The 26,866-nt window shown below is 38.9% G+C and overlaps 1 protein-coding gene across 4 annotated transcripts in view; it reads right to left on the reverse strand.

Annotated features, from left to right (window-relative positions):
- Positions 1-12,553: 12,553 nt before the first annotated feature.
- Positions 12,554-26,866, reverse strand: part of SAMD8 (sterile alpha motif domain containing 8) — a 52,696-nt gene continuing 38,383 nt past the window's right edge. For all 4 annotated transcript variants that reach the window (XM_046654471.1, XM_046654473.1, XM_046654472.1 and 1 more), the window contains exons 3-6: positions 24,563-24,658; positions 22,369-22,486; positions 17,383-17,533; positions 12,554-17,208 (exon numbers count right to left, since the gene is read on the reverse strand). In XM_046654471.1, the coding sequence (XP_046510427.1) occupies positions 16,904-17,208; positions 17,383-17,533; positions 22,369-22,486; positions 24,563-24,658 (670 nt within the window). In that variant the 3' untranslated portion in view covers positions 12,554-16,903. The remainder of the gene's footprint in view (positions 17,209-17,382; positions 17,534-22,368; positions 22,487-24,562; positions 24,659-26,866) is intronic.

A 26,866-nucleotide genomic window follows, 5' to 3' on the forward strand; every position in this document is an offset into this window, starting at 1 on the left:
TTGGCATCTACTGCTCAGAGGAGTAAACTGGCACAGCTATCTCAAATGTGTTTCTAAAGCCTTCCCAGATCCAGCTCCTCCTTGGAGTCTCATATCACTTTTATGGGATCTGCCTTTTATGGTCTGCACTGAGAGGCCTCCTGGTACAGTAGAGAAGCTCATAGACTCTGGAAGACAGTGGCCCAGGTTTGAATAACAACTCTGTCACTTACTAACAGTATAACCTTAAGGGAGTTCTTCAACAAGCTGTAAAGTGGGGGATGATATCACTGTCTTGCAAGGCTTGCAAGGATTAAATGAAATATTACATTTAAAGCACTAAGCATACAGCAGGTGCTCAATAAACAGAATGATTATGATCCTTTACAGTCATTTGTGTTTTTTCTGCTTTCCTCTATCAGATTATAAACTCTTGAGAGTGGACAGTTTAATCTTCATCTTTAACTCCCCTGGACAGCCTGCAATATAGGCTTTATTCATAGTGGACCAACAAATAGCTGTTAAGTTGAATGGAAAAAGTGGCCATTTGCAGAAAGAAAGGGGTATCTCAGAGAAGAGGGGCAAAAGAGCCAACCAGGAGAGTCTGTCAATGGTACAGGAAATGTAAATATTTAAAATACATAATATATGTATAAGATAGAAAGTGTATATATTTTATTACATATATAATATTTAAATATATAAAAGAACCATGATTTCAGAAATAACTGCCTAGAAGAGGGCCAGGGAGACCAAAGGTATGCTCCCAGACCCCTCTGCAGAGATTGGTACTCTAAGCCCTGTAAACACAACCTGGAAGGGCAATTTTAGCAATGAAAGCCTCACACCCAAGCTCAGTGTAACTAGGAAAAATGGCAGGCAAGCAAAGGAAGGAGACTGCAAAGACTGATGAGAAACACTGTGTCAATGAAGGGACACAATTAGAACATACAGGGGCTGGCCCCGTGGCCGAGTGGTTGAGTTCGCGCGCTCCGCTGCAGGCGGCCCAGTGTTTCGTTGGTTCGAATCCTGGGCGCGAACATGGCACCGCTCTTCAGACCACGCTGAGGCAGCGTCCCACATGCCACAACTAGAAGGACCCACAACGAAGAATATACAACTATGTACTGGGGGGCTTTGGGGAGAAAAAAGGAAAAAAAAAAAGAACATACAGAACCAGGGCTTTCCTGCCTAGTTCAGAATATTGCCTTCTCATTCAGTTCAGGATGTCAGGCCACCTTGGGTTTAGGGTTTTCCCATGGAATCTGACTTGGGAGGTGGAAACCACAGCACAGCAGTGGCGGCCTCCAAAGTAACCTGCTGTAGGTCTTGGCAGGAGGAAGCTACTGGAATTCCTAGATTCCTGGAATGCCTTTAAGCCCAGCTGTGGCTCCACCTCTGGGGAGGCTCAGGAAAGGACATCACCTGTCCCAGAAGCCCAGCATTGCTTTCTGATGGGAGAGGAGGCCTTCACACGCACTTCTGCTCTTCCCAAAGCTTCCTTAGTTTCTTGAAACCTCTACTCCAGGGGATTTTAGCAAAGAGTAGAAAAGTCATAGCTGGAAGAATTGCCTAAGACCCTGTTTGGGAGGCACAGCACAGCACAGCACAGCACTAATGGCCTCTTTGCTCTCCCAACAGGTAAGTGTGGTCATGTGCAGCAAGGTTTCCTCCCCAGGTAACACCCTTCTGTTCTAACAGGATGACCCTCCATGACCAGTCTGTGTTTTTCTTCATTTAAGGCTCTTATGCCACAGGAAAGCTCTGTGGGTATGATATGTGTATAGAAGTGGGCTTTTTTTTTGGAGGGGGGCAAGGTTAGGAAGGGTGCCTGTTAAGAGTCAGGGCTGCTGCTACAGCTCCCCTACAAGTAGAAAGCCACCAAGCTCATGAGGTCCAAATCTAGAGACCAAAGTGTACCAAGGACACCTCTTTCACCTCCTCCAAAACAGCATCAGATTCCTATGGGTTTCCAGCAATTTTATGAGACAAGCTACAAAGACATACCTTTTGAATGAATCATTCTGCTCTCTGAAGTACCAAGGACTTCAAATATAGTTAATTTAGATTAACTAGGCCCATCTAACAAGAGTTGGTTTGACTGAAATCATAAAGCATATTAAAAGAAACTGTTTTATTACCTTCAGGAATCTAGTTGAACTATGCTAATAAATTGCTTCTCAGTATAGGTCTTAAAGGAAATTTGTTTTAATGAACAGATGAGAATATTTTCTAATCCAGTCCATCAATTGTTTATATGGAAAGGGTTACATGTTAAGAGTTTAAGGTTAATTGAAATGCTTGCTCTTGTTTATATCACAGTATTTTAGTTGAACAAACCCTGTGTTCATAAATGGTATAAAATGAACTATCCAACTTGTCCTTCCTTCAAAATTAGTGAAGTCTCAATTAATGCCACAATCGCTCTGTTAGCATGAAATCAAGTTACCGTATTCATCACTCAGGAGGAACACAGCTTTTGCATGGGCTATTCTTCCACCTGGGAGGGCCATCCCTATTCTTTCAGATTTTGTGACACATATTCCTTCCTCTCTACAAATGCTTATTAAGCAACTAGTATGTGTCAGACACTGTGCTGGAGACTAATTAAAAATCAACAATCTCACAGTCTAGAAAGGGAGACAAATATGAACAAGTATTTTAAAGTGCTGTAGGTACAAAGATTGCTATGTGAACAGAGAACAGTAGGGTTACGAAGGAGTCAGTTCATCCTGAGAGCATCAGGACGGCCTCAGAAGTAAATAGTCTTAAAAATGGAGGATGCATTTGTGTGGCAGACAAGGAAGGGAAGGGCAGCAAATAAGAAAAGATGCCCAGGCATGATACGGCTTGGAATGTTCAGCAACTACAAATAATATGGCAAGAATGGAAATTAAAACAGATGGGATAATAGGGGAGGAGGTAGCAGGAAGAGGGGTTACCTAGCAAGGCTAGGCTGGAAAGGTCAGCTGAGGCCATTTTGCAACCTACTACAGAGAGTGTCTGCTCAGGTTCTATCTCCTTCATGAAATTACAAACATGAAGTGAAAGACATATGGGGTGCAGGTCAAGGGGAGCATGGGCTGCCTGTTCTCAGTACTGGGTCCATATCACATCTGGAGTATCATATTTAGGATGATGGTGACAAAGCAGGGGGCATCAATGAAGTGGGAGGGTAAATCTGGTCCCTATTACTCCATCTTGGCCACAGGCAGAAGTCTAAATTTGTGATTTCTTAACTCAAAAGTTTTGAAAGCATATGTGTTGGTCCATTTAATTCCAGGAAAAGCCAAGTGAGAATGCAACAGTGACTCACCACTGCATTTAAAATACAACAGCCTTAGAGCCAAGCCCAGCCTCATGAAAACAGACTTCAGGACAGTATGGAACTGGATATTGGCCAAAAAGGCTGGGAGAACACATTCTGTGCTCCTAAAGAAGTAGAGCTAGGCCTTTCAAGATAGAGAAGACCAGTGGGAAGGGGCTTTAGAAATAAAATGTTAGCTATATCAGTTATATATTGCCGCCTAACAAACTATACGAAAACTTAGTGGCTTATGTTTGTGATTTTATGTCTGTGATTCTGTGCATTGCCTAGACAGTTCTTCTGGTCTCCCTTGGGCTTACTCATGCAGCTGCATCAGCTGGGGACTGGGCTCAGCTGGGATAGCCTGATCAGCTGGGCCTCTCTCCTTACAAGAACCTTTATCCCAGGCTCCTTCATGGCACAGTAGTTTCAGGCCAGCATCCCTGGAGGGCAAAAGTAGTAGCCTCTTGAGTCACATAATAGCACTCCCACCACATTTTATTAGTCAAAGCCAGCTACAAAGACAGTCCCTACAAGAGTCCCTACAGCTCTTGATGGATGGAGCAGTGAAGTCACATTAGAAAAGAGTACACAGTCTACCACATAGGACTTGGTGTCTACTACAAAAACACCTGTATGATGTGCGGTGAGTGCAGAAGGGCTGAAAAGCAAAGAAAGCCTTCCATAGGCCCCTGACCATGCAGATACAGAACAGTGGAAAAACTAAGTGGCAGAGTGGCCAAACTTCTGTAGACTCAATCAAAGCCTTCAATGAGTGCAATTTACTGAACAATCTAGCAGAAAAGGCTAGACACGGCAAACGTAAGCGGCAGCAGGAGAGCCTTATATCAAAAGAGGGCATACTGCTCACCCCCACACCCTGACTCTCCACTAGAACTCACTTTTAGGGAGGTTTGGTTCAGCTATGGGGATTCGCCAAGTAACAGTATAACCTTATACTCCAACAATACCTTTTCTTTGTTATATCTGAGACTACTAACTCATTGTCTTCTTTCAAGCACCTTATGAAGTGAGCAGAACAGGGACTCTTGTTCTTCTTTTAGAGATAAGGACATTAGGGCCTGGAGGGACTATCCTCCAGTCCCCAGAAGGTTGGCACAAGAGCCAGGCTTCTCATAACTCCCTCTCAGGTCTCTGTCTTGTGCCAGGGCATTGCCTTTGTACCGGATGCTGACTGAGGCCTTCCTCCCCAACTCTTTCCTGCAGAGGTGGTTAAGTCATTCCCTGGAAGTGTGATATCTTCAGTTCTTAATTCCCCAGCATCTAAGGCTCTATATAAATAATGGGGATCTGTGTCCTCCATGCCAGTTTGTGGGCAGAGGAATTCCCCAGGCAAGGGTAGGTTATCAAGGCTTTGGGAAGGTGCCATTCAAAACAGCCCTCCTTAACCTGAAGGCTTAGCATAATTAATTCCACGATTAAATACCTTCGGTAAGGTAATAGTCACAAAGTGGATATCACTTTTCAATTTCAAAGTACTTTTACAATATGAACTCAGTGGATCCTTACAATGTGGTGATGATGATGATGATGATGATGATACCTTACACTTATGATATTTCAGGTACTGTTTTACATCCTTTGTATGTATTAAACTTATTAGTCCTCATAGTAATCCTATGACGGTAAGTACTTTTACCAACTCAAAACTGAGAGACAAAGAGGCTAAGTAACTTCCTAAGGTTACACAGCTGGCAAGTAGAGGAGTTAAGATTTGAGTCCAGGCACTTGGCTTCAGAGTCCATGCCCTTAAACCACTGTACTATACTGCCTTCCAAATATTATGATCCCATTATATTAAATGAGGAAACTGAGACAGAGTGGTTTGGTGGCTTACCTGAACTCACACACAGTCCCACTACATCACAACTAGGAGACAGAACCCAGGTCTTTCCCCTGTAAGCCAAGCCCTATTACAGTGTGACATTGAGGTTATCAGCCATTTCTATTTTAAATGGTTATTGTTAACAGGAAGGATTATAAGGGATGAGAGGTGGAGCCCAGAGTGGGAGGCCAAAGGCAGTACTAATTTTGAATCTACTCCAAAACATGCTACCCTACAGCTAGGGAAATGAAAATGTAATATACTTTAGACATGCTGATATGTTCCCTGAGAAGATAACAGCTACCTTTAAATTTAGAGGCAGGGGAAGGATGCTGTGAAAATGGGAGCTGCTTAGTGAACTGACCCTAGAAGCTAGAGCCTAAGAAAAGGGACTTGGCAAAGGGAGGGCCAAGGGAGGTCATGCCTCAGATGCCATTTTTCCCCACACAAATACTGCCCAGGAAAGGAGAAACTTCCTCTCCCCTGCTGCCTAGATTAGAAAATCAACCTGTTGCTTTCCACTTTGGAGCCCTCCATGAGAATGCAGCTACCAATTCCCACAACCTTGATCAAATGGGCTGAGGGCTACTTTCACTTCTGCCAAGCCATGGTCCACCCCAAGGCTTAACCCAAGAGTCCCCTTAGATGCTACAACTCAGATATTTGACCCACTCAGGAACCCCTGGCTCAGAGTGGCAGGATTGTGCTAAAGGCTAGACTCTTTCCACTCCTGGCTGGAGCCCAATCTCTCCACTGTAGGAAGGCAGGGGTTCTACTCTCTAGCTCCGGCCGATGAGAATAAACTATATCATCAAGGCTGGGTCTCTCTCACCTCAGGGCCAATGCCCTTATCATCATTTCAGATGTTTTTCCCCTGAGTGTCCTAGTGGTCACTTAGGATTCAGAATGCCATCAATTGTTTTATGAATTGGTGCATTATCTTCTCCTGAATATCATGACAGAACGGGTTCAGCAGATCTAGTTCTGGCCACCAGAGAAACAAGAGTTAAGATGGAATGAGGAAAAAAATAAAACTGTCCCTATTCACAGATGAGACCGTCTACAACTACGTAAAAAATCCTGAGGCATTTACAAAAGAACTTCTAGAACTAATACATGAGTTTGGCAATGTCATAGAATATAAGGTAAATATCCAAAAATCAATTGTATTTCTACACTAGTAATGTACAACGGGAAACCAAAATTAAAAGATGGAATGAGGGAATAAAAAAGCTACGCATGATGCTTATGGTAATCATTTGTATAGAGCTTCAATTTAGAGTACTTTCACAATTGCCTAAGACAGGGAGGAGCGAACTAGGGAGCCTTGCGAACACCTGCATTCTCACTCTGCCCCATTCTGAAATGCCCTTAGGGGAGGGTGCCTCAGCCATGTTGAAATGCTCTTCAGGTGATTCTGATCACCTCTAGATAGAGAACCAATTTGACCGGGAACATCAGCAACACCTGGGAACCTGTGAGAAATGAAAATTCCTCCCATCCACAAAATCAAACTCAGGAGGTAGGATCCAGAGTTGTGTATTTAACAAGCCAGGTGATTCTGATGCACACACCACCATACTTTGTTCAAAGCAGCAACTTCCATAGTTTTCTGTGCCTAAGTGACAAAGACATGCAGGCTGCTGGAGGTTTGCAGCACCCTCTGCTGGTGCCCATCTGCAAAGGCCGACCTCTGAACCAAAAACAAGGCTCTCGTAACTCTAGTTTGCCAGCCTGCGAATTTTTTATTCAAGCGAAGAAAAGTTAAGAAAAATCCTGTTTCCTATTACATCCTCTGCTGCCTCATTCCACTGCAGCATTTCTGAGATGATGGTGCATTCTCCTTTGGCTCTGCTGCAGCTTTCATTTCCTTGCGCATCCTTCATTCTTTAGGACTTTAATAAAGGACCCAGAGGAGCTTGATGAAACTTTCAGGGATAACAGTCCCCAGTGCCAGGCAAGTCGCCCCACACAGAAGGAAGTGGGTGGATAAGGCCTTCTCTGCCTTAGCCTAAGGGTAGTGCCACTCTGTCTATAGCGGAGTTGTGGGAAGGAGATGTGAGTCACTCCCCTACACAAAACCAAAATCTCTCAATGACTTCCTCTAACACTTGAAGCAAAAGGTAGTCTTTACCAGGACCTTTGAGGCTTGCATGACTGAACCCTGGCTACTTCTCTAATTCATCTCCAATCACCCTTTCCCTTGCTCACTCTTAAACCAAATTGACCTCCTGGTTGCAGAACACTCCAAGCCTGCTCCAGAGGCCAGTGCACTTGCTATTCTCTACCCCTAGATATCCACATGGTTCCTCCCTCATTTCATTCAGGCCTCTGCTCAAATGTCACCTCTGCAGAAGGCTTTTTAGTGCTGTCAGGTAGCAAGTGTTCCCTGTCACTCTCTATCCTTTTATCTGTTTTTTATCGTGTGTGTGTGTGTGTGTGAGAGAGAGAGAGAGAGACAGAGATAGCACTTTTGGCTACCTAAAGAGTCAATTCCCACCAGCCAAAGATCACCAGGAGCACACATCAAAGTTAGTTTTTAAAATTAAACTTCCTGCAGCAAGAGAGACTAAACACCATGGAGAGGAGTGGGGAATCTCAGCAGGAAGATGTTGCAGGAGGCTTGTACAGGATTTGGGCCTGTGTTAGGTGATCTTACAGAGGTTTCAAGAAAACAAGGAAGTGGGGTGCTATTCTGGATTGGATGTTTTCAGAAAGCTGGGGCAATTCAGTATCTTACTCATATTATTCAGGAGGAGGAGTGTATAGTTATTTTTGTGTTGTACAGTGTCTGTTTAGGCCTGGTTATGAGTGAAGATGGTCCATCACAGTCATACAGAGTAATCATTTGATGTTGGTATTCTATAACATTGCTTATGTTCAGTAGGGGAACACCACTGTAACTAGGCCAGTTACTAGCTGATAGCTGTAAGAGATGCTTTTTTTTCTTTCTCATATATATGCTTATTGTCTAGAAAGTAAGCTTCTTGAGGGCAGGAACTTTGTTGTATTTACCACTGAAGCACCAGTGCTTAAATAGTGCCTGGCATATAGTAGGTGCTCAATAAATGTTCGATAAATATTCTTTCAAAACATTTTCCACACCTTAGGTCTTACACATCTACAATGGAGGTCTATATCTGGGACAGGTAAATTCAGGTCCTTGAAACATTTTATAGGTGATGGCAGAGCCCATAGTAGCTGCTGGTGGGCAGACAAGGTTAACATTTACCCTTTATGGAACTTTACAACAGAGAGCAACTGAGTCTTCCAGACTCTCCCTTAGGCTAGACAGGACTTAGCTTCCTTCAGGTGCTTAGGGAAGACAATTATCAGAAAAAAATGCTACTCTCCAATAACAAGAGATGGCCAAGTTAAAGACTATGCTACAAACAAAATGGGAGAAACACTCCTTAATCTGTTAAATCATCTTCCTTTGCCCGTTCAACATCTTATATGGATTTTTAACAGAATATACGACACTGTCCACAATTCATTTAGTCTTCCAGAAAGATATGCACATCAATAAAGCTGTCACCATTCCACCATTCCCTTACTATATTACAATTTTTAAATACTTCTGCAGCTTACTTATGTAGAAAGGGAATTAAGATACCATTTTTAAACCTATTAGCTTGGCAAAAATAAGAAAGTTCACACATTATTTTGGCGATGGTGTGGATTAACAGGCAAACTCGTATGTTGCTAGTGGAAGAATAAATTGTGACTCCTTCTACTGAGGTCAGTATGATAGTATTTAAAATGCACAAAGCCTTTGACCCAACAACTTCACTTTTAGTAATTTATTCTACAGATAAACTTGCACATATGCAAAGTACCATATGTTATTTATTGTAGCACTGTTTGAATAGTAAACAATCTTTTAGGGAACGAGTAATAAATTACGACATCTGTACAATGAAATGTCATGCTGCTATTAACAAGAATGAGGCAAATCTCATACTTTATGTACATATATGGAGAGAACACTAATATATTATATGAGAAAAAAAAAAGCAGCTCTTGACATCAGGGAGCTGGCCTGATACTATTAACTAGGATTTGGTGTCGCGAGAAGCTGGACTGGCACTCACAGCTAGGCCTTATTGTTTTCCTGTTGAACATAAAAAATTTCACAGAACACCAACATCACACAAGGAGATCTGTGACCATGAAAGAGCAAGACAAAACCGAGACTACTCAGTAATCACGTCTGAACAGATAAAAATAATAACATTATTGAAACCACAAAAACAATCAAATATCCCTCTATCCTGGCTAATATGATTGACTGCTATTTCTGTTTGGTAAAATTGTAACATTAGTCTTTTTTTTGTTTTTTTTTGAGGAAGATTAGCCCTGAGCTAACATCTGCTGTCAATCCTCCTCTTTTTGCTGAGGAAGACTGGCCCTGAGCTAACATCTGTGCCCATCCTCCTCCACTCTATACATGGGACGCCTACCACAGCATGGCTTTTGCCAAGCGGTGCCATGTCTGCACCCAGGATCTGAACCGGCGAACTCCAGGCCGCCAAGAAGCGGAACGTGCGAACCTAACCACTGCGCCACCGGGCCAGCCCCTGTAACGTTAGTCTTAATTCATTCCTCTTGCCTATTATCAAGATTTATTAAGATACCTAATCATAGAATTGCCCCAGCATCCTGAAAGCATCCACTCCAGAGCAAATCCATGCTTCCTTAACATTTTCCCCCAAAACCACCTAATCTAAACCCAGATCCTATAATAAGTCCTTTCCAACACCCTCCAGCTGAGATGCCCTGTAATTCCCCATGGTGTGTGTTCTCCCTCATTAAAAGGAGCAATAAGCACAACTTCTTCAATTAAGGTATGTCCTTGGAGGGGAAGGCATTGGCACATGTTGAGTGAAATAAGCAATTGCAAAACCACGTATATATGTGCATATACAAGTATATGCTACAATTTGTGTAAAATAATGTAAAAATAAATTTTGAAAATATTTGTTTGTATACGCATAGTATACCCCTGGAAAAACACAAGTTAAAAATGGTTGCCTCTTGGAAGGAGAACTAAAGGCTGAGGCACAGGGGTGCGAGGAAGAGTTTTCAATATACATAGTTTATTACCATGTTCACTACTCACTTAAAATTAATAATTTTTTTAAAAGAGAGTACGAATCAAGATAGTAAAAGATAGGAAGAATCAAAGGCACCACTGTGGAATCGGTAGTGAAGAAAATTCAGAATCTTGCCTTACCAAATTTCCGCATGTGAGATTTCAACCATGTTGAAGTCCCTCAGATTGCATAACTACTGCCAATACGCTCCCGCTAAGCCTCCAAAATCAGTCTTTGTGGAAAAACAGGATCATATTTCACATGCTTTGATGTCTTATTGATGAAGGCTGCTGATTAATCTGTATCAAAAAACCATTAGGTACAGATATTCTCTTTAGGGTGGGATCCAGGGCTCTTAAGGCTGGAATATGAACAGGACATGGTGGTTTTGTATTTCTGGCTCTCTTGGGGAGCCCTGTGAGCTGAGAACATATAGCACTTAAATATCACGCTAGTCTAGCAGAGGCCTTACAGCTATCATCTGGTATTCTTCAAAGTTGTAGCTGAGGGTGATAACTGAACTCCTCTGAGGTATTCTCTTAGCCAAGCACTCTTCAAGTCTCCACCAAAGCCGGCTCCCACTCCACTTGATGGCTGGCAGCCCAGCACTAACAGGTGGGTTAGGTGCACGACCACAAGAAGGACAATTTTGGATACAGAGTATATTATATCCTATATTCATATTACACCAGCTAGTAGAAGTTGGCAGCTCATTTGTTTGGTGTCTTGATCTTCCTTCGCAGGGGGCAAAGGCCTTCGTCAAGCTGTGCCCAGTCCTGGGTCCTTGACTAGCATACTATCTTGGCGTCTCTACCCTTCCCTTCATCTCCAGTTTGATCTTTTGTGTACTTCCCACCATCTCACCTCTCTCTTTTCGACTTACACTTCTGCCCTTTACTAACTCCTGTTTTACAGAACTACTTAAACCTGTCCCAACAATTTAGACCCTGCCAAGAGACATTCCCAATGCTTCCATTTATAATAAAATCAAACACATACCCTGTCAACAGTTCCCTAATACCTATACAAATAAACCCAATTTTTTGCATGACAGTTAGAGCCCTCTAAGCCTTTCATCTTGTCCTTATGAATTATCCTTCAGGGAAGGCTCAGTTCAAGTTTCACATGCTTTAGTGAATTTTTGGACCCTCAGTCTCCAGTTGGCCCTTCCTCTCCCAAGCTACCATTAAACGAAGACATAAAATTTGCCTGTTGCCTCACTGATTTCCAAACATTTCCTTCCCCTATCCTCAACCCTTTTTTCAAAGGGAAAGCCTACTTGGAAGCCAAATACGTAAAACACCAACTCTAGATGAAAATGATACAAGCCCCAACTCTCTTCCCTTACCTCTGAATATATTCAGCCAGGCAGTTTTAAAACTACTGGTCTATTCCACCAATGAATGTTATCTACCTTTTTAAGTTATCTTCCCAGCTAGATTATTAATTCCCTCGGGAAATAGGCCCTGTTTTATTGACCTAAATTCAACTAATATTTCAGCATTATTACCAGATACTGAGCCAACAAGGCTACAGTAATTTTATAATCTGGCCCTTAATACAACCTATGAAGTAGGCATTCTGCCTCCCCACATGCACCCCCATTTTCCACATAAAGTTAAGTGGAGTTGGAAGAAAAGACCCAATTTAATCAGCAGCAGAGATGCAACTCATACCTAGGTCCTCAGAGTCTAACTCCAGTGCATTTTCTATTCCACCAAGCAGCCTCTAAGTCTGTTCTGGACTAGTCTTTCCCCAGAGTTCCTGAGAGAGACCAGCTGGGGCCAGCAACAGAGAAACTATAATTAGTAGTGATCATGAAGACTAGTTCAGTTGTGGGGTAAGCTCATATGGTCCCGTGACAACGCTTAGTGTACCAATTACTCCATGGTTCTGGGCTACTGGGCCACCCCCTAACAACTGTTTTCTTGTTCATCATTATCTCCAAAGCTGACCTGACAGGATGATGTCATCTTCCCATATAAACTACAATTAAAATAAACCAAAACAAACAAAAAACTTAAATGTGTCCAGGAATAAGTAGCTATTAGCTTCTCTTCCCCTCCTCTCAACTTAGTCCACAATTATTCTACTAATCTCAGGAAGATGACTTTTCTTTCCTAGTTTACAGAAAGGAAAGAGGAAAGGGCAAATGGTTTATCTAATAGACAACTAAGAATTCATAAACGCCAGGGACTAGATACTTTATTAGGATTTAAAGTTGCAGGGCCCAATCATTTGCAAAAATAAAAATTCACTGTATAAAAAATAGACCAGCTGCATTAATAATGCAAAGACATTTAAATAAGAGTCTGCAAACCAGCTTTCAAATGTTTTATTTTTAGTGTTTTTAAACATTTTAATACAACAAAGATATAAAATAATATATATTAGTTAAATCTGGATATAATTTAGAATCAAGATATTTACTTATATACAATACTGTGCTTCAAGGTATCGCTACCACAGGAACTTTCACATCTTCAAGTAATACTAGTTTTGTGTAGATAAGGTGACATTTAGGTAGAATTCTTAAACAAAACATGCCCATTTTAGTCCATGCCAATTTTGCTTTCCCCAGTAAGTACCAGTTTCTACTTTCTTTGTTCTGTATCAGAAATACTTCAATTGTCCTAACAATCTAACAATCTCTGAACAAATAGTTACTAAAATTAAGCATTTTTAAGATGACATTACTAACTGATAACATTGCTTGGCTATCTTCAGACAACCCAGTAGTTCAGATTGAAACAGACCTGAAATAACAATGAAATTAACACAACATTCCTTCTCCCTCCATATTAGGCACAAAGCTTCCTTATATTTAAACATAGAGTACACTGAATAAAAAGTCTTTTGGTTAATTTAGGGTAGAACATATTCTAAAAACCAACTTTATTGGTAGCTGAATTATGACTTACAGATTTCATAGATATTTTTAGTGACCTTGATGCAAAGCAGTAAGCCACATTTTAGTTACCTGATATTGTTGGCATTTGCTGGGGGTGAGAGGTAGATAAGAGAGGGACCAAAACCTACTTCCATGATAATTTCAGTCATTCAAAGCCACTCAAAGACAGAGAGGGAAAAAAACCTTCAACCTCTTTCCTTTCTCAAGGGTCACCTGAAGCAATCTGTTTTTGATGATACTAACAATTCTCTACAGAGATAGCAAGGGTAATTCAGGCTAAACTTTTTACAAATGCAAACTATTTTAACTGCCAAATAATGTTGGCCTTAAAACTAACATGCTTTGCTGGCTTTGAAACTATCTAAATGAAACCAATACCATTGAGGAAAGCTATTGGACTATTCTAAGAGAGCTTTCTTGTCTCAAATGCCTCAATACCTTAAAGAACTGACAAATGACTATTACTATAATTACTTTTAGTAAGGGGTAACTTAAATCTACAAAAACACTATCAAAGAATTAAATTTATTAGATCCTAGAGTTTAAAACAAGAATATGGTTAATGTTTTCAGGCATTTTGGAACTAGAATCCTTCAAAAAAGTTTACTGTGAAACTAATGATGAAACTGCCTTTTGCTGAATGCAGTCAAAGCAGGTTAGTGTTATATGACTTTGAATATATAAATAACACTTTCTAAACAGATGTACTTAAAACAGACTGTTTCATATCAGCTATAAAAGGATTTGGCTCCTCTGTTCTCCACTTACAAATGATAAGATTTTTGGAATTCTAAGTAACAGCAGGTACAGGACAGAGAAGAATGTCACTTGTAGTGTCACAGTTACACTACCAGCAGGTCTCTCAGTCACTGGGTTTTTTCTTGTGAACAGTCTACACTTGTTTAACTGACTGGTTCTAAGGCTAAGCTCATTGCTTACTGATTTAAAAGGATACTAATAAACAGACTCAGCATATGGAAGATATGACCACATTGCTTGGCTACCTTCAGACAAACCAGTAGTTCAGAATGAATTGCTAGCGTAAAAAGACCACAGAGAACTAGGGAGATCACAGCCATGTTGAGACATCTGCAGCATGGCCAAAAATTATCCCAAATTACTTGGTGATAATAGCAAACTCGCCTTCTTCAAAACCTCCCACTCCCTATGAATTCCAATTACCCTTTAGTAACACTGCCTTGCATGGTCTTGGGAAAAAAAAAAAAAAAAAGGCAACGTTGCCCCCAGGAGCAGAGAAAATGCATAGAGAACTTTCAATATAACTTCCAGTTTGCATCCCCAAACCAAAAACCTTCTTAGTTCCTTCTGAGCTCTTAATGTTTAACGATGTAAGCCTCTCACCAGTCTGCAACTGTAAAACCTAATACACGGTCAAAAAATATGTAGATAGAAGGCATGTAGCTTCTCTACCTAGCCACATTCACACCCAAAATGTAAATGTAAATACTATTTTCACTATGGTTTAGATTTTAACAAAAAAAAAATACAAAGACAAATCTGGAAATTTCTGGACAAAACAAAAAGTGACTAAAATATAGGTTTCATATTTTAAAAAAACACAGAAAAGAATTTTGTCTCAAAGTTTTCCAAAAAGGGACTTGGAGATGATCAATTTATATAAACACTACCTTGTAATAGGTGTAACAATAAATTATAAATCTAGCTTAACCTTTTCCTCAAAACAGATATGATAACGCAAGGCTGAAAAGTTATTTTACAATCCTCATTGCAGTCTGCTGTTAGGCACTCTTAATGTCAATAGCTCTGCAAAGTTAGCTGCAATTTTTTTTTTCTATTTTGTTCTAGAATAGAATCCATATGAAGGAAAGAAGACTGACGTTAGGAAATTTGCCATTAAGTCGCTATTTAACATTCTTGAATTAATGTTGCCACAGATTTTTGTCAAACATTTTCCCAAAAGCCAGCATCAGTCCCTTCTAGGTAAATTCAGTCCCATTCTGTCATTTGGTTTGAAAAGTGGCAAGAACACATCTTTTAACCTCAAGGGCCAAACTACTCTAACTGGCATAGGAAACATCCTTCACCCTTCATGATTATGCAACTTCCTTAGATGAAATGTTGGCATTTTGTCCCTAGCATGTAACAGAATCAACAATTTAAGATACTATAAGATTCTGAAGAATGAGATTTAAAAGCATAATAAAACTTGACTTGCCTTGTGCCATTTTTCAAGTGAGAAATAAAAAATAATGTTCAGAGTAGACTCATATTGAGGTCACTCAGCACTGGCTGAAACTCGTTTGTATAATATTCCTTTCCTGCCCAATCCATTCAGGTTCGTCTCTAACTTATACAGGGGTGGTGATGTGACTCAAGGTGCAAAAATAGAATATTTCACCCATCTAAGGAGCAAGCTTCTGCTAAGTGGCTTAATTTTAAACCTCAAATGCCAGTACCTTTTCTAACTCCTTGTTTTAAAATGGAATGTAAAAACTACGATTAATATTCCAAGTAGCAAAGCTCATCCACTGGGGTTCAAATTTCAATTCCATAACCATCCTATTGTCATAACTACTATAGAAAATCATTAAAAGTGACAAATGTTACCAAAGAGGTCAAATTACTTAAGGTATCAAATTTCTAGTGTTGTAAACAGCAACTAAGTTATATCACTTCCTGACTGCCAAATTAAGACTAAAAAGAATGTATGTACACGTTGTATTTAAAAATAAAAAACAAAACCTTTTCATATCCAAATATGTCTGCAACTGCTTACTTTGCATGGCCAAGAATGAGAAATTTCAAAAACCAAAAAGTTATATTATGCCTGCAAGCTGTTATAAATTTCTTTTCAGAAAGAGAAAAGATATTCTTTGCATGCATACCTCCCGACTTAAACACATAAGAACTTTATCTAACATCTGATAAAACACTCCACTATTTTGCTTATTAAATAACATCATTGAAAAGCATAAAATTGGGCTGTCATCTGTCTAACTAACATCTATAGCACAAGTTATTCCAGGAACCTACATCACTAAAATTAAGCCTATTTTATTTTTATAGATGCAGCCGTTTTTCCCTCATGAATACTTACTGATGGTAATACTGAACCTCAGAACAAAACAGAAACTGCATCTTTTGTTGCATCTTTGGTGAAAAATGCCAGCACTATATATATTTGTACTTTGTCACCTCGTGTATGGCCCCTTTCATTTTCTTCTTGTTTCAGGCATTCTAGTATGTTCAGTAAACTTTTCTTAAAGATGGTTCAGAAGGCAAAAATTATTTGTTAGTAAAATGGATCACTTTTCAGACTTACATTTTTAAAAAAGACACAGAGATTAGTTCAAAGAATAAGTACTGCTCACTTGGTAGGGTTTTCCTTTGAAGATAACAAGGAACTTCAAAAAGACTAGAGTCCTACTAGAAATCAAAAAAAAAAAATCTTTCAATCAACAAATTGCTTAAGTTGATTTAGTTAAGTTCAATAAGCAAATACTCAACAGGTAAGGGTAACAGCCTAATTTCAATCACAACATTGTCTGCCTAAAGAGAAGGGGCAGAAAACATTTACTTAAGCTTTCTGTTCAAACAGATTATGTAAGGACTCTTGATTGTTTTATCTTGCTTTCTATAATCACAGCCTTGCTCAGAAGTTTACTTTGTCAACACATAAGCCAAAAAGCAAGGCATTCAGAACAACCTAGGGGGAGAAAGCAAAGTTATTCACTTTCAACATCTACTGTATATTTAATCATGAACCCATTACAAAGATAGTTTCATCCAATTAGTCTTTTCATTATTGCTGGTTTTGAAAATGGCCAACAATATTCATTAGGTACTGTACCATTAACATTGCACTCAAAAAAAGAAAACATGGGAAACCAAATTCTCGCTCTCCTACTCTGCTGATAAGCTCTGGTATTGGCTAGAGTATGGTAGTACAAAAAGAGTCTTGTTGTGATATAAAAGGCAATAAATACATCAATGGAATAATGTTCGTGGGCAGCCAAAATGAAGAAGATTCCAAAGAGGTTGAGAACCCAGGATAAAGTGTGCAAGAAATTCCAGCTTCTTGGTGTATCTGGGAAAAGGACAGAAAGATCATTTTAAAACCACATTCCTTCCAATGCTTCTAAGTCACATGTGTCTTAGTTCAGTCTGTTTCTCCCATTCTTCAAAGAACTTGACACCCTTCCCACAGCCTCTTTTGCAGCTAGTCATCTAACATGCATAGAAGAATGAAAGAGATACTTACATTCAGTGACAAAGAAATTCAGCATAGTTAGGACGACTGTGTGGCCACTGAACATATAATCTCCACAGGTGTGAACACCAGTTAGGGTCATACCAAAGCCACTCCAAATGGCAAAGGCCCGGTGTAGTTTCTCCCATACGCTGCCATATATCTAAAAAGAAAGCTATGAATTAGTGCTTCAAATGCTTAGGGAGGTAGGGGCTTCCAAACATCCACTCTCACTGAAATTCAAATGCTGAATGACTTAGAAATAATATCTAAGCAAAAGCAACCAGACTTCCAGTCTAATTAATTCCAAACATCAAGAATGGGTGGTCAGGGCCAGCCTCGGTGGCCTTGTGGTTCAGTTCAGCACACTCCGCTTTGGAGGCCCGGGTTTATTTCCCAGGCATGGACCTACACCACTTGTCATTGGCCATGCTGTGGTGGCAGCTCACAGACAAAAAAAGAGGAAGATTGGCAACAGATGTTAGCTCAGGGCAAATATTCCTTAGCAAAAAAAAAAAGAATGGGTGGTCAAAGCTTGGCAGTACTCAGAAGAAATATTTTGGTAACTACATGAAATCAATGTAATTCAAACTTCTCTACTAGGAGTTTCTTTACAATGAAAAAGTCACTCTAACACAAAAATATGTTCAAGTTTTTAATCCAATAATACAGTAGTATTTGCTTGGCTGTTCTTGCCAATAAGAAATAGACTATGACAGGGGCTGGCCTCGTGGCTGAGTGGTTAAGTTCGCGCGCTCTGCTGCAGGCGGCCCGGTGTTTCGTTGGTTCGAATCCTGGGCGCCGACATGGCACTGCTCGTTGAGCCACGCTGAGGCGGCATCCCACATGCCACAACTAGAAGGACCCACAACGAAGAATATACAACTATGTACCGGGGGGCTTTGGGGAGAAAAAGGGAAAAAATAAAATCTTTAAAAAAAAAAAAACAAAAAAAGAGATAGACTATGACAGAGACGATGGCTATTATTCAATATCCATTCTGCCCTTCTTCACTGGTAACAGAATCTCATATTTATTTGAAGCAGCAATGAACTCAACCAAAACATTGCATTTCTCAGCCTCCCTTGCAGCTAGGTGTGCCTCTGTGACTAAGTTCTATAAAATAAGATATATGTGGAAATGTAAAACATTTCTGGGAAGGCTATTTATAAAGGAAAGAGACAACAGCTCAGAGGAAGTCTTTTCTACCTTTCCTTCTTCTAGCCTACAACTTAGACATGATAGTTGAAACTCCAGCAACCATCCTGGACCAGAAAATGGCCTTGAAGATGCAAGCCAAGTGTTAGGACAGGAGAGCAGAAAGACAGAAGAATCATGGGTTTTTGATGACTCCATAAAGTTACCACACCCGACCTGGAGTACTTACTTTCAGACTTATAAGCGAGAATAAACCATTGTTTGTTTGTTTATTACACCATAGCCATCTTAAATTTCCTGCTATTAGCAGCCAAATCTAATCCTAACTCCCACAAATGAGCTTAAAAAAGCAATCCACTTTGAGGAAGAGTTTGAGCAACAGTCACACACAAAGGAAACAAAAAAATTGCTAAAATTTTATGTGCATTTACTATGTGCAAGGCATTCTGCTAAGTGCTTTATGTGTTATTGTATTTAATTTCTACAACAATCCTATGAAGTGATTCAATTGTACAGATGAGGAAACTGGCTTAGAGAGGTCACACAGCTAGTAAGTAACATTACCAGGATGTGAACCCAGAAGTCCAATTCTAAAGCCCTAAGTCTTAAAGATTATACTATGACTAATGAACAAAAGAAACCACCTCATTAGATATCACAATTTCATTAGCAATCTCACCTGGTGATTATACACTACTCAGTTTTCCCTTTCTGTCTCAGTTGAGAGCAGGAGAGGAAGACGAATTTATTATTAGAGAAAAGGAAAGAGAATGTACTAAAATACACACGGTTTGGTTCTTCCATGACCTCCAATGAGAATACGGTTAGAGATATTACTCTCATCAAAGTAAAAAATCAGGCAATGAAGAACAGAGACTGCTAGGAAAATGTCTCAGCCAAGGACAGAAAACAAGTGATGCCAATCAAAAGAAAGCAATTATTACTCAATTACTCAAGTCTCCCTATCCTTTCCAATCTTAAAATGCCCCAAATATTCTTCCAGAAAAATTAAAATTTAAACCCAACAGAATGAATAAGATGCTTTGATGAGACAAGGTGTCGAAATTTGCTTTCAGTGTTTCTTTCATTATGATAGGTCTATTGCTAAATTTCGGAAACAGGTATGTTCTCGGTTCTGTCCCCAAACCTCATACTTTTGGGAATGATATTTCAAGCAATTAATTTATTACAATGAAAATACCCTATGGAGTTTACTGTAAGGGATTTGATTGCTAGTTACTATCAGCTTAACTTGCTATTTTTAAAGACTGCTGCAAATAATACAGGTCAATAAGTAGGTTACATTATAATTCAAAACAATTAACAGTATTTAGGGCAGATTTGAATAGAAATGTCCATATATAAGTAACTGATAATGAAAAACAGTCATTAGAGACAGAAAAAGGGCTGTCGATATTGCAGAGGGATGGTATCTAATTTATTTTTGTTGCATATGTTGCAGCCCTATGCACATATATCCTTCACTTTAGGGGCTGACCCACAACTAACTCCCTCAGCTACAGGAAATTCTCCTTTCAGTGTAATAAGCTTACATTTTTCTTCTTTTAAATCTCTTCTAATCAACAAGCATTCTATTTGGGGGAAACTGTTCTATCCCTCTTCATACCATGTATAAAAAAAATTCAATAAAGATTTAAATATACAAGACCATAAAGTCTCAGATATCATCTTTCATTAATCAGAGTGGCAGTGATAAGCAGTGCTGGCATGGGGGTGGGAAAACTGACATGCATACATTGTTGGTAGTGGTGAAAAACTACTCTTTTCTAGTGGACATCTGAGCAATATGTATCACAATTTCTTTTCCTTTTTAAAAAAAATTTTTTTTTTTTTAGATTTTTAAATTTTTCCTTCATTTCTCCAAAGCCCCCCACTACATGGTTATATATTTTAGTTGTGAGTCCTTCTAGTTGTCGCATGTGGGATGCCACCTTAGCATGGCCTGACGAGCAGTGCCATGTCCACGCCCAGGATCCCAACCAGCGAAACCCTGGGCCGCCAGAGCAGAGCATGCGAACTTAACCACTCGGCCACGGGGCCGGCCCCTACATATCACAATTTTTAACGCACGTGTTCTCTGACTTCACAATCCCATTTCCAGGAATTTCTCTTAACAAGATGATTAAATAAGTGAAAAAGCATAAATGTATAAGGATGTTTACAATAGCATTGTTTATAAATAGTAAGATTTGGAAACAACCTAAATGTATATCCTTTGGAAACTGGTAAATCATACAATGGAACACTCTGTAGCTATTAAAAAGATGAGGTTGAGTTATATGTATTTCTTTAGAAAAAAGTAAACATATTATTAAATAAAACAAGCTAAAGAACAATGTCTGCAATATAATCCTATCTTTTGTTTAAAAACTATCTATATAGGGCCGGCCCAGTGGTGCAGCGGTTAAGTTCGCACGTTCCGCTTCTCGGCGGCTGGGGGTTCGCCAGTTGGATCCCGGGTGTGGACATGGCACCGCTTGGCAACCCATGCTGTGGTAGGCGTCCCATGTATAAAGTAGAGGAAGATGGGCACGGATGTTAGCTCAAGGCCAGGCTTCCTCAGCAAAAAGAGGAGGATGGGCAGCAGTTAGCTCAGGGCTAATCTTCCTCAAAAAAAAAAAAAAGTATCTATATAAACTTATATGAATGTATAAGCATGCTTAAAAATAGTCTATGTAGCTATATACACAACTGTTAGTATTATTTATGGGATGAGGTGAAAGAAGAGGGGATTATGTGAGCTTTTACTTTTTAATTTATATATTTCTATTCAATTTGAATTTTTACAATAAACATAAAACTTTATAATTAGAAAAAATTACCTTCCCATTAAAAAGAGAAACAAAACAGCTTTTACCTTAAAAATAAAATATTTCCTTTACAGTAAATCCTATATGTCATATTAATCCTTCCCTCTTTCTTACTGGTCAGTCTCCTGATACTAGGAGAAAGTTTTGTCATCTTTCAGCTCTGGGCTTTATTTTTAGCTCTTGATCTCCTTTGGCTGCCTAATCTTCCCTTGTCAGCATTTCAGCTATTTATATTGCAGTAGAAGAACTGACCCTTAAATTGACACTTTACGAACAACATTCAAATGATAACAAAGGTGTTAATATATAACATTTGAATATTTAGAAACATAACTAAAGCATGGAGGCTCGGAAAAGTAGAATAATAAATTCTTTTGTCTAAATTTAACAAGTCACAACAGTCAATTTTGTATATAAAGCACAGGTGATTTTCAGTTGTTGGTTTTTTAAAAATTTTTTAAAGTAATTCATTACCCTGTTTTCTCATTCCCATCTGCATAAGCTCTCCTCTCTCAATTTAACCATATGAGAAGTCTACAGTATCCCAAAACAAGCTACAAAGTATAAAACAAAAACAAAAAAATCAGCCATTAATTAATCCCAGATATACTCCGTAAAGTTTAGAGTAGTGCATATTGTATTTTAAATGGGATATGGTCAAACTGCAACACTTTTAAAAAAAAGAGTGATGAGGATAGTGAAGAGACCAGAGTCATGTCCTACAAGGAACTAAAGATGCTGAGGATGGTGGGAAAGAGAAAACAATAATTGAAAGAAACTTTTTTTCTATAGCTCCACACTGCAGAACTAGTATCATTGAATAGCAGTAACAGGGAGGTAGATTTGGGGTTAAGATTTTTACCAAGTTACTTCTAGAGGTTTCTTACAGATATTGAAAATACTGAAAAGCACATTTTAATATTAAAAGCAAAGTCTTAGCCCTAGTGCATATATGGTGTCATCAACCCACCAAGAAGAGAAAAGAATGATAAAGAAGGTAGCAGGCTACCTTTCCAGTACACTGCAGGTGCTGTCCTGGCACGGAGAGGGAGGTCACAAACATGGTAAAGCAGCGAAGCAAGAAAACAGTGCCCATCAGACTACAGAGCCTTCGCAGAAGTATTGACCTGTGAACAGAGTAGCCAAAGAAGGAGAAAATCAGAAGAAAACAAACCAAAATACCCCAGGCATCAAATGTTTACTTAAAGGGAGAGCAAGCAAGAAAACCACTAGACTTGGACAAGGACAGAAATCTTCAAGACCATCCAAAGTATCACTGTCCAACAGAACTTTCTGCAATGATGGAAATGTTCTATAGCTGCACTGTCCTATAAACTATCTACATGTGACTCCTGAGCACTTGAAATGTAACTAGTATCACTGAGGAACTGAATTTTAATATTTTTTTTGGTGAGGAAGATTCACCCTGAGCTAACATCTGTTGCCAATCTTCCTGTGAGCTGCCAACACAGCATGGCCACTGACGAGTGGTATAGGTCTGCATCTGGGAACCAAACCTGGGCCACCGAAGCAGAGAATGCTGAACTTAACCACTATGCCACTGGGGCTGGCCCACTGAATTTTAATTTTATTTCATTTTCATTCATTTAAATTTAAATAGCCACTTGTGGCTAGTACCTGCCATGCTGGACAGTGCAGATGTAAGAGCATCATTTCATTGATAAGAAAATATAGCTAAGAGAATGTAAAAGAGTTATGCAAGAGTGAAGTAAGACTAGTACCTAGCCTGACTCTTAGCTAAGTGGTAGTCCTGTAACTCACATATTGCTCATAAATTATTCACTTAACGAGAGGTAAAGTTAAACGTGATTTCAGAGAATTTTTTGCTCATTAATAAAAATGTAAACTGGTTAATGTTAGTAGCTAGTAAAGGTACTCTAACTTCTAACTTACATTAAATTTATCTCTAACAAAAATTTTTGAACTGCTTTGTGACATCACTTGTATTATAATATTATTTTTCTAAATGTCTTAAACTAAAACAGACCATAAGATTCTTAAGTACAGGGACTATGCCTTACACATTTTCAAAATGCTCCTCCCATCCTCCAAAAAAGCACTGACCACAAGGTTAGGTATGTTTCAAACTTTAGTGTGTGCACCTGGGATGGAGCCTAGGCGCCTGTATCTTACAGAGCCCAGGTGATTCTAATGAAAGTGGTACAAAGACTATACCTTGAGAAACACTTTCTTTGACTAATTAAACATCAAAACTTGCATTAATTGGCCACTGCTATGCTTTACTAAACCTACCAAGGTTTCCTATAAGGTCAACTCTTGTTTTGAAGAGTAGACAAATTCAAATCCACAGGGTCTTGTGAGGCAAAGTTAAACCAGAAAGCAGCAGTGATGCATGCATTTTTCAAACCAATTCTGATTTTAAGCAATCCATTTAAAAATATTGCTGCAAAACAGGAGAGAATGAAGTACAATATGGCCTAGAAGTGTACCAAGAATAGCAATCATCAACCTTTCTTTTAACCTTCAAAACAGGGAAATAAGCACTGCTTAGGACCTAAAGCCCAACACTGTGGTTTACCTCAAGCACTCTCTAGTGAGGAGAAAGGATCAAAAACTCAAGAAAGTGTCCCTATTTCTCTTCAAGGCCAATGGACAGCGGACCCACAAACTATAGGTCTTTAAATATTTTCTTTGCTATGACTTATTTTTCACTTAAATCAAGTAATTCCCCTGATTAAAGTACGAAAGGAGTCTCCCCTTATGTTTCTCTTCTTTTTTTAATTAAAACACAATTCTTCCCTTTATATTTCTTTTTCAATGGGCCTCCTTCAAGTAGAGAACAATTTCTTCCATCCAAACATTTGACCAAAGACTGTCCTTGGAGAAGTTTCTATCCTTCTATAAAAAGTGACAATTCTGATTTGTTTCCAAAGAAAGATAAGGCTAGACTGTCATTGATTGGCCCATGGTTGAACATCACCTTCTTTGATCTCTCCCTACAAAATACATTCAGAGTATTACTAAATATGTAGGTATTACCTCTGGGTGACTCTTTTGTTAATCAAACTCAAAACATTTTCCTATGTCAATAACTACAATGTCACAATTAAAGAAGAAAATTTGTTTAACAAGGAAACTGCAAAGGTAGAAACAAGGTTTGATGACCTTTACGCAAGACAATCAAAACACTTTTCAGTCTTTTAATGAAATAAGTGGCATACCTGTGCTTGTGAAGAAGAAGAACCAGGAGCCAAATATAGCACAGAATCATGCCACATACTTCTGTCATGGCAAAAGCCCATGGGATTCTAGGAACGCTGGAAGAGAAAAAAAATTACATTTTGAACTGACAAGAAGTATATGTACGTAATGACTCCACCCTTTTCAATAAGATTCTCTTCTAATAACAACCTTAAAATTGCTTTTTATAACTTTTACCTCTTTTAGGAGATGATATTTGGAGAAACTGGGGAAAAAACCTTTTTCATAAAGTGCTCCATTTACCAGAACCTCTTTGCTGTCTGTGGTTCCCAGTCACAGTTCTCTGTAAAGCAATAACAACAACTCCCTCGCTGTAGCACGGGAGACCTGGACACCGGACTGCCCACAAAAGACAACAGGGAAAAGGCTCACTTCTGGCACGATATGCTCATTTCAAAGTCCAGACAATCAGGGCTTGAACCTGATTCCTCTTTTTTTAGACTATTTGGTTTTGTTTTAGAGGCAGTAAATAGCGTTCTTCTTTTACTCCTTGATTTCTCTCTGTCCACTTTTGTATTATACTTCTGCTTTCTTCTACCTTTTCCACTGATCTCTTTCCTCACCAAATCCACAGCTCCTGTGGTTTTCCACTAGTAAAAGACGTGTCACATTTCTTAATTTAAAAAAAACAGAGAGAGGAAGAAGAAGAGGGGCGAGAAGGAAGAGGAGGAGGAGGAGGAGGAGGAGGAGGAGGAAACGGATGGCGGAGATGGAAATGAATTAGTCCAAACAGATCATCTCTAGGGGGTAGGATTATTGATGGTTTTATTTTTATTCTTTGTACATTTCCACTAAAAAGTTTTATACAATGGCATGTTAATTTTATAACTAAAGAAATAAAGCTATTTTTAAAAAGAAAACATGAAATCTGAAAGAAAGATATTAACAGTCTACTCCAAACCTTACTCAGAGTAACCGAAGAGTCTCAATCATCTGCATTCAAGGACTCATCTTTTAACTGTTTCCTCAGAAAAAAGATCCTTTTTTGTATTTTTAATCTATTGCCTTATTTATCTGGCATTACTGGGAAAGGGTCATTTTACACAGAAATTTTCAGATAAAAGAGATGACCTTTAAAAATTTAAACTTTTAAAATGAACATTTAAAAAACAATAATATATGTATATATGTATGAATATGTGTATATATATTTTTACATATGTATTTTAAATAGTTTTACAATGTTTATGATGAAAATAAGTTTTCTGCCCCACCCCCAACCTAAACCTAACTCTAGCTCCCCAGAGGCAATCACTTTCACTCTTCTGTTTTATTTGGCTTCATATCTTTTAGTCATACATCACAAACACGCACACACATAAACACACACATTCTCCTATGTTCTCAATATTATTTCACAATTTTGTTTTAAAATAATTTTTGGCTTTTACTTAATGTAAGTTTGTAAATATCATTCATAGCTGAGTCAGTAGAGAATGATTAAGTCTCTTTTCTGTACAACTTCTTACAATTCTCTGTAGCTAACACTTTTTTTTAGTTTGCTCTGTTTCTTGTGTCCCTATCACCAATTCATCTCCAAATTATTCTATCAATTTCAATTTTTCCTTGGGTGAAATCTTTCCTAGAGCTCTTCTTGTTATTCTAATTTAGAATGTTTCATTTTCTAGTCCTCCTGCATGGCTATTCGTCAGAATAAAACAACCCTCATCTTGGGAATTCTTTTTTATATTGGATTCTCTGTTTCCTGAATCCCATGTTCTCCTCTTTCTCCATTTACTTCTTAGTTTTGATGGTGTGTATCCTCCAGTTGTTTTCTGAGAAAGAGAGGCTATAGGATAAACGTGTTGTTAACGTCAGATTTATCGAGGTTCAATTTACAAACAGAAAAACTCACCCTTTTTTGCTGTATAGTGCAATGAGTTTTGACAAACATCTTCAGTCATGTAACCACCACCACATTAAAGATGTAGAACATTTTTATCACTCCAAAAAGTTCCTACATTTTCTTTATCTACGATTTATCTACAATTTCTTTATCTATTCACTGGTTAATGGATATTTGGGGCTATTTCCAATTTTGAGTGATTATGAATAAAGACCACATACAATTCTTTGCATGGACATATGTTTGCATTTCTCTTGGGTAAATACCTAAGGTGAAACTGGGATCCTATTTTAATTGTATGTTTAACTTAGAAGCTGTCAAACTGGGGCCAGCCCCGTGGCCAAGTGGTTAAGTTTGCGCGCTCCGCTTCAGCGGCCCAGGGTTTCACTGGTTTGGATCCTGGGCGCAGACATGGCAT

Source organism: Equus quagga, chromosome 2 (genome assembly GCF_021613505.1).
Source record: "Equus quagga isolate Etosha38 chromosome 2, UCLA_HA_Equagga_1.0, whole genome shotgun sequence".
Taxonomy (NCBI): Eukaryota; Metazoa; Chordata; class Mammalia; order Perissodactyla; family Equidae; genus Equus; species Equus quagga.